This window comes from Impatiens glandulifera, chromosome 3 (genome assembly GCF_907164915.1).
Source record: "Impatiens glandulifera chromosome 3, dImpGla2.1, whole genome shotgun sequence".
Lineage (NCBI taxonomy): Eukaryota > Viridiplantae > Streptophyta > Magnoliopsida > Ericales > Balsaminaceae > Impatiens > Impatiens glandulifera.
In genome coordinates this window covers 25,491,108-25,504,733 of record NC_061864.1, presented here as the reverse complement: position 1 = coordinate 25,504,733, position 13,626 = coordinate 25,491,108, and the positions used below count along the sequence as shown (strand labels likewise).

The 13,626-nt window shown below is 29.7% G+C and overlaps 2 protein-coding genes across 2 annotated transcripts; both read left to right on the top strand.

The window, feature by feature from the left end:
• The first annotated feature begins 6,530 nt into the window (after window positions 1-6,530).
• LOC124930071 (floral homeotic protein AGAMOUS-like) lies at window positions 6,531-7,514 on the top strand. The gene has a single exon (XM_047470439.1). The coding sequence runs from the start codon at window positions 6,531-6,533 to the stop codon at window positions 7,512-7,514; it is 984 nt and encodes a 327-aa protein (XP_047326395.1).
• Window positions 7,515-12,256: 4,742 nt separating this feature from the next.
• On the top strand, window positions 12,257-13,240 carry LOC124930070 (floral homeotic protein AGAMOUS-like). Its single transcript, XM_047470438.1, has one exon. It carries the CDS (start codon window positions 12,257-12,259, stop codon window positions 13,238-13,240), a length of 984 nt encoding a protein of 327 aa, XP_047326394.1.
• The last annotated feature ends 386 nt before the right edge of the window (window positions 13,241-13,626 follow it).

Genomic DNA, 13,626 nt, shown 5'->3' with positions numbered 1-13,626 from the left:
ACATGTTAAACGTACCAAAAACGTCTTTAATTTGTTAAAAGCGTGGTAAACGTGCCAAAAACGTGTTGAACTTGTCAAAACGTGTTTGATGTGCTAAAACGTGTTAAACGTGGGAAAACATGTTAAACGTGTCAAAAATATGTTAAGCGTGCCAAAAATATGTTAAACGCGTGAAAACGTGTTAAACATGTCAAAACGTATTAAACGTGCCAAAAATATATTTGCATGTCAAAAACATGTTAAATGTGTCAAAAACGTGTTAAACGTGCCAAAAACGTGTTAAAATGTCAAAATGTGTTAAAATGTCAAAATATGTTAAACGTGCCAAAACGTGTTACACGTGTCAAAAATGTGTTAAACGTGCCAAAACGTGTTAAATGTGTCAAAACGTGTTAAACATGTCAAAAACGTGTTAAACGTGCCAAAACATGTAAAAAACGTGTTAAACGTGCTAAAATGTGTTAAATATGTCAAAACGTGTTAAACATATGAAAAATGTGTTAAACATTTTAGAATGTCAAAAACGTGTTAAACATGTGAAAAATTTGTTTAACATGTATTAAACGTGCCAAAATAGATTAAGCGTGCAAAAACGTGTCAAAACGTGTTAAATAGACTAAAACGAGTTAGATAATTGTTAAAACTAAAAATGTATTAAGCCAGTCAAAACAGGTCAAACGAATCAAATATTAGTTAATTGAGTTAAAAGCGTGTTGTATAAGCCAAAACCTAATAAATTGGGTAAAACGAATCAAATAATTGTTAAACGAATTAAAATATATTAATCAGGAAAAAAAAGTTTTAAATATTAAACGAGTAAAAAACGTAATAAATGTGTTACAAACTAAAATTTAGTTTGAGTTTCCCAACCCAACCATTCATTAATATAGGCTGGATAATGGGTTGACCAAATTTAATTTGGGTTGAATATGAATTAGGTTTACCCATTTGTACATCCTTAAAGAGAAGAACAAGTACACAAAATCTTATTCTACATGCTTTTTATAATTTAAATTTATAAAAATAAAATAAGTGTTTTAGAATTTTAATTGTCCAAAAACTTTTGATAGTTAAAAAAAAATACAAAATGACATTTAAATTAAATATTTGATAATGACATGATTTTAAAAATCAAACAAGGCCTTAATTTGAAAAGATTCTACTAACAAACTTTAGATTTCATTTGGTATATATATATATATATATATATATATATATATATATATAAGAAAAGCCCTAACTTGCATCATAATTCATTAGTTTACAAGATTTTAGAAGATTTGAAGAATGGGAAGATCGAAAGTAAAGATGGAGCTTATAAAGAACAGAAAGAGTCGCCAAATAAGTTTCAAGAGAATGAAGGAAAATCTGATGAAAAAGGCTTCCGAACTTCATACCTTATGTGACGTGGACGTGTGAATTATTACCTTTCCCCCGAACACCGACGGTGAAGACGATGAGCAATTACAGCCTGTGATCTGGCCGGCGGAGGGATCTAACAAGTTTCTTTCTCAAATCGAAGAATTCAAGAAACAATCGCAGGAGGAGAAGATGAAGAGGACAGTCAAAGTCGATAGTTACTTGGAGGAGAGGTGCAAGAAACTCGAAGATGAGATTATTAAGCAAATGAAGAAGAACTCCGACACCGTTTATCCAAGTTGGAATCATCCTTACTACAATGACTTGCCTGAAGAGAAACTTGTTCAAATTGCATCTGATCTTGAATATAAACTTAATCAATCCACCAATGTTTTCAAGCTTGGATCGCAGCAAGATGATTATCATCATCATCCGTCTGAATTCATTCCTAATATCACATCGAATTTCTATAACAACATTGTTGATAATCAATATCTGTTGTTGGATCAACAACAACCGGATAATCTGTATGATAATTTGATCTACGACTACGACTACTACGCCTCAACGATTCCGCCTAAGTTGATGAATATATGCGGAGACGACGGATTCAGAACGATCGACATCAATAATAATATGATTCATATGCGGAAAATGGTTACGAAGAACAACAAATTCAATATTACTCTGGAATGATGCAGAACAATAATAATACAATGCAATATCAATCTCCGATGGATACGACGGGATCTATGATGCACTATCAATATGTACCTCCGTCGTTATCGTCATCATCATCGTCATCTTCATCGTCGATCTTCAATAGTGGTTATTCTGACACCTGTGGTTAATCTCAATTACTGCATCCTCCTCCTCTTCTTCTTCCGCAGAATCGTATGGATGTTAATTGGAACCAATACTACTGCGTTTGAGATTTTTCTTTTAAACTTTATGGAATTAATTTTGAAGCTAGGGTTTGACATTATATGTGTTCTTCTATGTTATTATTCAAATATTTTTGAGACGTTAATTATTGCAATTCTACTATACTGCATATCATCTCATATCTCTTTTTTAGTTCAAAATTTAAATATTATTATTCTGTTGTGATATTTATTTATCTGGTATAAATAATAAAAAAACATTGATATTATTAAAAATAAAAGATGAAAAAAGTTGTTTTCTAATTCTCTATAAGAGAAAACCCTAAAAGAGCGGTAAAATTCGTGATTGAAACAATCAGCACAATCGGCACGTTTGGCACGATCGTCTCGATCGGCACAATCGGCACGTTTCGCACGATCGGCACAACAATGTTCGGCTCGTTAGTAGCGCATAATTCGGTCTGTTGATTTGGTAGTCAATTACAAAAAACGTGGTTGGAGTCCGTACTACTGCATTTGAGATTTTCGAATTTTAAACTCAATGAAATTTATTTTGAATTTAGGGTTTGACATGATCATATATAACATATTTTGTGTTATAATTCAAAATAATATTTTTTTTTTGCTAATTATCAATTGCATTTATATTGGAATACAACTTATATTTATTATTTTGTTGTAATTTTATATTTATTTATTTATCAAAAGTTAATTATATATTTATTTGATTTTCAAAATTAAATTTTTATAATCAAATTAAAATTAAATCTATTTAGAGAATCGATAAAAAAAATTACTTTTAGATTTAAGCTTAAAATTTGTTGATGATAATCTAAGTTGATTTGGTTAAAGATTGTGTTTGATTGAGTGAATCTTTTCAAATATTTTATTCACCGCCACCGGTTTTGTTCCCATTTGATATTTCTTCTTCTTTTAAAATTATATATGGTCATGAAATTAATCTTGTTGTTGTTCGTCGACATTTCTAGATTGGGCTCTCCAAATTCCAAATCTCTCATAGCTTCTTTCTTCAAATTAACAAACATATATTATAAACATTTAAAAAAATAAACTTATTTAAACTAGGTAGCAGAATCTTAATGTCTATTTTTATTATTAATATTGTTGACAAACTTTAAAATAAATAAAATACATTGAAATGTAAGATTTTTCATAAAAATATTATAAAATCAAGAAATTGTCAAAATACTTGACAAATAAAAACAAAGGAAAAAGTAAAGGGACAAAATTGAATATGGGGTTATAATTAAACTTTTGAAGCACATATTTAATAAAATAGCTTAGAAACATAATTAAACTACTTTATATATCATTAAATAATTACTTTATAAAATACATCATTAAACTACTTTATATATCATTAAATAATTACCTTTATAAAATACATCAATAATTATAATATAATTTATTAGACTACTGACAGTTTATTTTTAATCAAATAAAAAACTAATTAATTATTATAAATATTATTAATTTCATCAATTTGTCTAATTCTTAATTAATTATATGACTTTTAACCAAAAGACACATAGTTTAACATGTCAAAAATATGTTAAACGTGCAAAATGTGTCAAATATGCTAAAATATGTTAAATATGCCAAAACGTGTGAAACTTTTAAAAAACGTATTAAACATGCCGAATCGTGTTAAATATGCCAAAAATGTGTTAAACATGTCAAAACATGTTAAACGTGCCAAAAACGTGTTAAACATGTCAAAACATGTTAAACGTGCAAAAGCATGATATATGTGCAAAAATATGTTAAACATGCCAAAAAAATGTTAAACGTAACAAAACATGTTAAACATGTCAAAAATATGTTAAACATGCCAAAAACATGTTAAAATACATAGATTGAGTTTAAATTTTCAAAAACGTGTTAAACGTGCCAAAAAAGTATTAAACATGTCAAAACATGTTAAACGTGTTAAACACGTCAAAACGATTAAACGTATTAAACGTATTAAATGTTCCCAAAATGTGTTAAATATGTCAAAAATGTGTTACACGTGCCAAAATTTGTTAAACGTGCCAAAATGTGTTAAACGTGTCAAAAATGTCTTAAATATGTCAAAAATGTGTTACACGTGCCAAAATGTGTTAAACGTGCCAAAATATGTTAAACGTGTGAAAAAACGTGTTAAACATATAAAAAATGTGTTAAACATGTTAGCATGTGAGAAAAACATGTTAAATATATAAAAAATGTGTTACACATATAAAAAATATGTTTAACATGTTAAAAACGTATTAAACGTGCCAAAACGTGTTAAAAATACCAAAACGTGTTAAAATACATAAAACGAGTTAAACTTGTCAAAAACATGTTAAACGTGCCAAAAAGTGTTAAACATGTCAAAACGTGTTAAACGTGTTAAACATGCCAAAATGATTAAACGTGTCAAAAACGTGTTAAATGTGCCGAAAACGTGTTAAAAATGTCAAAAATGTGTTAAACGTGCCAAAATGTGTTAAACGTGTAAAAACGTGTTGAATATAAAAAACGTGTGAAACCTGTTAGCATGTAAAAAACGTGTTAAACGTAACATGTTAAAATGTGTTAAGCATGCTAAATATGTCTAACGTACTAAATTTTTTAAACTTTACAAAAACGTGTTAAACATGCCAAAAATGTGTTAAATTTATCAAGAACTTGTTAAACGTGTTATACGTGCTAATAACATGTCAAACGTGTGAACAAACGTGTTAAACATGTTAAACGTGTGAAAAATGTGTTAAGCTAGTGAAAAACGTGTTAAGAAACTGAAAAACGTGTTAAACATGTGAAAAACGTATTAAACATATGAAAATCGTATTAAATATGTTTGAATGTCAAAAACGTATTAAACGTGTCAAAAATGTGTTAAACATGTTAAAAACGTATTAAACAAGCCAAAATGTGTCAAATGTGCCAAATGTGTTAAACATGATAAAAATATGTTAAACGTAACAAAAACGTGTTTAATTAATTAAAAGCGTGGTAAACGTGCCAAAAACGTGTTGAACTTGTCAAAACATGTTTGATGTGCTAAAACGTGTTAAACGTGAGAAAACATGTTAAACGTGTCAAAAATATGTTAAACGTGCCAAAAATGTGTTAAACGCGTGAAAACATGTTAAACATGTCAAAACGTATTAAACGTGCCAAAATTATATTTGCATGTCAAAAACATGTTAAATGTGTAAAATGTGTCAAAAACGTGTTAAACGTGCCAAAAACGTGTTAAAATGTCAAAATATGTTAAACATGCCAAAACGTGTTACACGTGTCAAAAATGTGTTTAACGTGCCAAAACGTGTTAAATGTGCCAAAACGTGTTAAACATGTCAAAAACGTGTTGAACGTGCCAAAACATGTTAAACATGTAAAAAAACGTGTTAAACGTGCTAAAATGTGTTAAACGTGTCAAAACGTGTGAAAAACGTGTTAAAAATGTAAAAAACGTGTTAAACATTTTAGCATGTCAAAAACGTGTTAAACGTATGAAAAATGTTTTTAACATGTTAAAAATGTATTAAACGTGCCAAAATGGATTAAGCGTGCAAAAACGTGTTAAACGTGTCAAAACGTGTGAAATAGATAAAAATGAGTTAGATAATTGTTAAAACTAAAAATGTATTAAGCCAGTCAAAACAGGTCAAACGAATCAAATATTAGTTAATCGAGTTAAAAACGTGTTGTATAAGCCAAAACCTAATAAATTGGGTAAAACGAATCTAATAATTGTTAAATGAATTAAAATATATTAATCAGGAAAAAAACGTGTTAAATATTAAACGAGTAAAAAACGTAATAAATATGTTACAAACTAAAATTTAGTTTGAGTTTCTCAACCCAACCCATATTATTCATTAATATGGGCTGGATAATGGGTTGACCAAATTTAATTTGGGTTGAATATGAATTAGGTTTACCCATTTGTACATCCTTAAAGAGAAGAACAAGTACACAAAATCTTATTCTACATGCTTTTTATAATTTAAATTTATAAAAATAAAATAAGTGTTTTAGAATTTTAATTGTCCAAAAACTTTTGATAGTTAAAAAAAATACAAAATGACATTTCAATTAAATATTTGATAATGACATGATTTTAAAAATCAAACAAGGCCTTAATTTGAAAAGATTCTACTAACAAACTTTAGATTTCATTTGGCCTATATATATATATATATATATATAAGAAAAGCCCTAACTTGCATCATAATCCATTAGTTTACAAGATTTTAGAAGATTTGAAGAATGGGAAGATCGAAAGTAAAGATGGAGCTTATAAAGAACAGAAAGAGTCGCCAAATAAGTTTCAAGAGAATGAAGGAAAATCTGATGAAAAAGGCTTCCGAACTTCATACCTTATGTGACGTGGACGTGTCAATTATTACCTTTCCCCCGAACACCGACGGCGAAGACGATGAGAAATTACAGCCTGAGATCTGGCCGGCGGAGGGATCTAACAAGTTTCTTTCTCAAATCGAAGAATTCAAGAAACAATCGCAGGAGGAGAAGATGAAGAGGACAGTCGAAGTCGATAGTTACTTGGAGGAGAGGTGCAAGAAACTCGAAGATGAGATTATTAAGCAAAGGAAGAAGAACTACGACGCCGTTTATCCAAGTTGGAATCATCCTTACTACAATGACTTGCCTGAAGAGAAACTTTTTCAAATTGCATCTGATCTTGAATATAAACTTCATCAATCCACCAATGTTTTCAAGCTTGGATCGCAGCAAGATGATTATCATCATCATCCGTCTGAATTCATTCCTAATATCACATCGAATTTCCATAACAACATTGTTGATAATCAATATCTGTTGTTGGATCAACAACAACCTGATAATCTGTATGATAATTTGATCTACGACTACGACTACTACGCCTCAACGATTCCGCCAAAGTTGATGAATATCGGCGGAGACGACGAATTCAGAACGATCGACATCAATAATAATATGATTCATATGCGGCAGAATGGTTACGAAGAACAACAAATTGGATATTACTCTGGAATGATGCAGAACAATAATAATACAATGCAATATCAATCTCCGATGGATACAACGGGATCTATGATGCACTATCAATATGTACCTCCGTCGTTATCGTCATCAACATCGTCATCTTCATCGTCGATCTTCAATAGTGGTTATTCTGACACCTGTGGTGAATCTCAATTACTGCATCCTCCTCCTCTTCTTCTTCCGCAGAATCGTATGGATGTTAATTGGAACCAATACTACTGCGTTTGAGATTTTTCTTTTAAACTTTATGGAATTAATTTTGAAGCTAGGGTTTGACATTATATGTGTTCTTCTATGTTATTATTCAAATATTTTTGAGACGTTAATTATTGCAATTCTACTATACTGCATATCATCTCATATCTCTTCTTTAGTTCAAAATTTAAATACTATTATTCTGTTGTGATATTTATTTATTTGGTATAAATAATAAAAAAACATTGATATTATTAAAAATAAAAGATGAAAAAAAGTTGTTTTTTCTAATTCTCTCTAAGAGAAAACCCTAAAAGGGCGGTAAAATTCGTGATTGAAACGATCAGCACAATCGGCACGTTTGGCACGATCGTCTCGATTGGCATGTTTGGCACGATCGTTTTGATCGGCACAATCGGCATGTTTGGCACGATTACCTCGATCGGCACAATCGACTCGTTTGGCACGATCGTCTCGATCGGCACAATCGGCATGTTTGGCACGATCGTCTCGATCGGCACAATCGGTACGTTTGGCACGATCGTCTCGATCGACACAATCGGCACGTTTGGCACGATCGTATCGATCGGCACAATCGGCACGTTTGGCACGATTGCCTCGATCGGCACAATCGGCACGTTCGTCTCGATCGGCAAAATCGGCACGTTTGGCACGAACGTCTCGATCGGCACAACAATGTTCGGCACGTTAGTAGCGCAGAATTCGGTCTGTTGATTTGGTAGTCGGTTACAAAAACGTGGTTGGAGTCCGTACTACTGCATTTGAGATTTTCAAATTTTAAACTCAATGAAATTTATTTTGAATTTAGGGTTTGACATGATCATATATCACATATTTTGTGTTATAATTCAAAATAATTTTTTTTTTGCTAATTATCAATTGCATTTATATTGGAATACAACTTATATTTATTATTTTGTTGTAATTTTATATTTATTTATTTATCAAAAGTTAATTATATATTTATTTGATTTTCAAAATTAAATTTTTATAATCAAATTAAAATTAAATCTATTTAAAGAATCGAGAAAAAAAATTACTTTTGGATTTAAGCTTAAAATTTGTTGATGATAATCTAAGTTGATTTGGTTAAAGATTGTGTTTGATTGAGTGAATCTTTTCAAATATTTTAATTTAATTAATATAATATATTATATATAAAAAAAATATTTTTTATTAAAAAAATATTTTTATTAAAAAAATAAAATCTTATTTTCTTTTATTTTTATTTATAAATAAAGTCCATCATATATATTCTTCTTGATTATAATTAACGTAAATTCTTCACCACCACAGTTTTTGTTCTCATTTGATATTTCTTCTTTTAGAATTATATATGTTCATGAAATTAATCTTGTTGTTGTTGGTCGACATTTCTAGATTGGGCTCTCCAAATTCCAAATCTCTCATAGCTTCCTTCTTCAAATTAACAAACATATATTATAAACATTTAAAAAATAAACTTATTTAAACTAGGTAGCAGAATCTTAATGTCTATTTTTATTATTAATATTGTTGACAAACTTTAAAATAAATAAAATACATTGAAATGTAAGATTTTTCATAAAAATATTATAAAATCAAGAAATTGTCAAAATACTTGCCAAATAAAAACAAAGGAAAAAGTAAGGGGACAAAATTGAATATGGGGTTATAATTAAACTTTTGAAGCACATATTTAATAAAATAACTTAGAAACATAATTAAACTACTTTATATATCATCAAATAATTACTTTTATAAAATACATCATTAAACTACTTTATATATCATTAAATAATTACCTTTATAAAATACATAAGTAATTATAATATAATTAATTAGACTACTGACAATTTATTTTTAATCAAATAAAAAACTAATTAATTATTATAAATATTATTAATTTTATAAATTTGTCTAATTCTTAATTAATTAGATGACTTTTAACTAAAAGACACATAGTTTAACATGTCAAAAATATGTTAAACGTGCAAAATGTGTCAAATGCGCTAAATATGTTAAACGTGTTAGACGTGCCAAAACATGTTCAACTTTTAAAAAACGTATTAAACATGCCGAATCGTGTTAAATATGCCAAAAATGTGTTAAACATGTCAAAACATGTTAAACGTGCCAAAAACGTGTTAAACATGTCAAAACATGTTAAACATGCAAAAACATGATATACGTGCAAAAAAAATGTTAAACATGCCAAAAAAATGTTAAACGTAACAAAACATGTTAAACATGTCAAAAATGTGTTAAACATGGCAAAAACATGTTAAAAACATAAAATGAGTTAAACTTGTCAAAAACGAGTTAAACGTGCCAAAAAGGTGTTAAACATGTAAAAACGTGTTAAACACGTCAAAACGATTAAACGTGTCAGAAATGTGTTGAACATATTAAGTGTGCCAAAAATGTGTTAAATATGTCAAAAATGTGTTACACGTGCCAAAATTTGTTAAACGTGCCAAAATGTGTTAAACGTGCCAAAAATGTCTTAAATATGTCAAAAATGTGTTACACGTGCCAAAATGTGTTAAACGTGCCAAAATATGTTAAACGTGTCAAAATATTTTAAACGTATAAAAAATGTGTTAAACATGTTAGCATGTGAGAAAAACGTGTTAAACATATAAAAAATGTGTTACACATATAAAAAATGTGTTACACATATAAAAAATGTGTTTAACATGTTAAAAACGTATTAAACGTGCCAAAACGTGTTAAAAATACCAAAACGTGTTAAAATACATAAAACGAGTTAAACTTGTCAAAAACATGTTAAACGTGCCAAAAAGTGTTAAACATGTCAAAACGTGTTAAACGTGTTAAACATGCCAAAATGATTAAACGTGTCAAAAACGTGTTAAATGTGCTGAAAACGTGTTAAAAATGTCAAAAATGTGTTAAACGTGCCAAAATGTGTTAAACGTGTAAAAACGTGTTGAATATAAAAAACGTGTGAAACCTGTTAGCATGTAAAAAATCGTGTTAAACGTAACATGTTAAAACGTGTTAAACATGCAAAAGATGTCTAACGTACCAAATTTTTTAAACTTGACAAAAGCGTGTTAAACATGCCAAAAATGTGTTAAACTTATCAAGAACTTGTTAAACGTGTTATACGTGCTAATAACATGTCAAACGTGTGAACAAACGTGTTAAACATGCTAAACATGCCAAAACGTGTTAAACATGTTAAACGTGTGAGAAATGTGTTAAGCTAGTGAAAAACGTGTTAAGAAACTGAAAAACGTGTTAAACATGTGAAAAACGTATTAAACATATGAAAATCGTATTAAATATGTTAGAATGTCAAAAACGTATTAAACGTGTCAAAAATGTGTTAAACATGTTAAAAACGTATTAAACAAGCCAAAATGTGTCAAATGTGTCAAATGTGTTAAACATGATAAAAACATGTTAAACGTAACAAAAACGTGTTTAATTAATTAAAAGCGTGGTAAACGTGCCAAAAACGTGTTGAACTTGTCAAAACATGTTTGATATGCTAAAACGTGTTAAACGTGAGAAAACATGTTAAACGTGTCAAAAATATGTTAAACGTGCCAAAAATGTGTTAAACGCGTGAAAACATGTTAAACATGTCAAAACGTATTAAACGTGCCAAAAATATATTTGCATGTCAAAAACATGTTAAATGTGTAAAATGTGTCAAAAACGTGTCAAAAACGTGTCAAAACGTGTTAAACGTGCCAAAAACGTGTTAAAATGTCAAAATATGTTAAACATGCCAAAACGTGTTACACGTGTCAAAAATGTGTTTAACGTGCCAAAACGTGTTAAATGTGCCAAAACGTGTTAAACATGTCAAAAACGTGTTGAACGTGCCAAAACATGTTAAACATGTAAAAAACGTGTTAAACGTGCTAAAATGTGTTAAACGTGTCAAAACGTGTTAAACGTAGGAAAAACGTGTTAAACATGTAAAAAACGTGTTAAACATTTTAGCATGTCAAAAACGTGTTAAACGTGTGAAAAATGTTTTTAACATGTTAAAAATGTATTAAACATGCCAAAATGGATTAAGCGTGCAAAAACGTGTTAAACGTGTCAAAACATGTGAAATAGATAAAAATGAGTTAGATAATTGTTAAAACTAAAAATGTATTAAGCCAGTCAAAACAGGTCAAACGAATCAAATATTAGTTAATCGAGTTAAAAACGTGTTGTATAAGCCAAAACCTAATAAATTGGGTAAAACGAATCTAATAATTGTTAAATGAATTAAAATATATTAATCAGGAAAAAAACTTGTTAAATATTAAACGAGTAAAAAACGTAATAAATATGTTACAAACTAAAATTTAGTTTGAGTTTCTCAACCCAACCCATATTATTCATTAATATGGGCTGGATAATGGGTTGACCAAATTTAATTTGGGTTGAATATGAATTAGGTTTACCCATTTGTACATCCTTAAAGAGAAGAACAAGTACACAAAATCTTATTCTACATGCTTTTTATAATTTAAATTTATAAAAATAAAATAAGTGTTTTAGAATTTTAATTGTCCAAAAACTTTTGATAGTTAAAAAAAATACAAAATGACATTTCAATTAAATATTTGATAATGACATGATTTTAAAAATCAAACAAGGCCTTAATTTGAAAAGATTCTACTAACAAACTTTAGATTTCATTTGGCATATATATATATATAAGAAAAGCCCTAACTTGCATCATAATCCATTAGTTTACAAGATTTTAGAAGATTTGAAGAATGGGAAGATCGAAAGTAAAGATGGAGCTTATAAAGAACAGAAAGAGTCGCCAAATAAGTTTCAAGAGAATGAAGGAAAATCTGATGAAAAAGGCTTCCGAACTTCATACCTTATGTGACGTGGACGTGTCAATTATTACCTTTCCCCCGAACACCGACGGCGAAGACGATGAGAAATTACAGCCTGAGATCTGGCCGGCGGAGGGATCTAACAAGTTTCTTTCTCAAATCGAAGAATTCAAGAAACAATCGCAGGAGGAGAAGATGAAGAGGACAGTCGAAGTCGATAGTTACTTGGAGGAGAGGTGCAAGAAACTCGAAGATGAGATTATTAAGCAAAGGAAGAAGAACTACGACGCCGTTTATCCAAGTTGGAATCATCCTTACTACAATGACTTGCCTGAAGAGAAACTTTTTCAAATTGCATCTGATCTTGAATATAAACTTCATCAATCCACCAATGTTTTCAAGCTTGGATCGCAGCAAGATGATTATCATCATCATCCGTCTGAATTCATTCCTAATATCACATCGAATTTCCATAACAACATTGTTGATAATCAATATCTGTTGTTGGATCAACACCAACCTGATAATCTGTATGATAATTTGATCTACGACTACGACTACTACGCCTCAACGATTCCGCCAAAGTTGATGAATATCGGCGGAGACGACGAATTCAGAACGATTGACATCAATAATAATATGATTCATATGCGGCAGAATGATTACGAAGAACAACAAATTGGATATTACTCTGGAATGATGCAGAACAATAATAATACAATGCAATATCAATCTCCGATGGATACAACGGGATCTATGATGCACTATCAATATGTACCTCCGTCGTTATCGTCATCAACATCGTCATCTTCATCGTCGATCTTCAATAGTGGTTATTCTGACACCTGTGGTGAATCTCAATTACTGCATCCTCCTCCTCTTCTTCTTCCGCAGAATCGTATGGATGTTAATTGGAACCAATACTACTGCGTTTGAGATTTTTCTTTTAAACTTTATGGAATTAATTTTGAAGCTAGGGTTTGACATTATATGTGTTCTTCTATGTTATTATTCAAATATTTTTGAGACGTTAATTATTGCAATTCTACTATACTGCATGTCATCTCATATCTCTTCTTTAGTTCAAAATTTAAATACTATTATTCTGTTGTGATATTTATTTAGTTGGTATAAATCATAAAAAAACATTGATATTATTAAAAATAAAAGATGAAAAAAGTTGTTTTCTAATTCTCTCTAAGAGAAAACCCTAAAAGAGCGGTGAAATTCGTGATTGGCACGATCAGCACAATCGACACGTTTGGCATGATTGCCTCGATCGGCACAATTGGCACGTTTGGCACGATCGTCTCGATCGGCAC

Coding starts and splice junctions, on each gene's coding strand:
- LOC124930071 (XM_047470439.1), top strand. CDS start 6,531: ATGGAGCTTATAAAGAACAGAAAGAGTCGCCAAATAAGTTTCAAGAGA.
- LOC124930070 (XM_047470438.1), top strand. CDS start 12,257: ATGGAGCTTATAAAGAACAGAAAGAGTCGCCAAATAAGTTTCAAGAGA.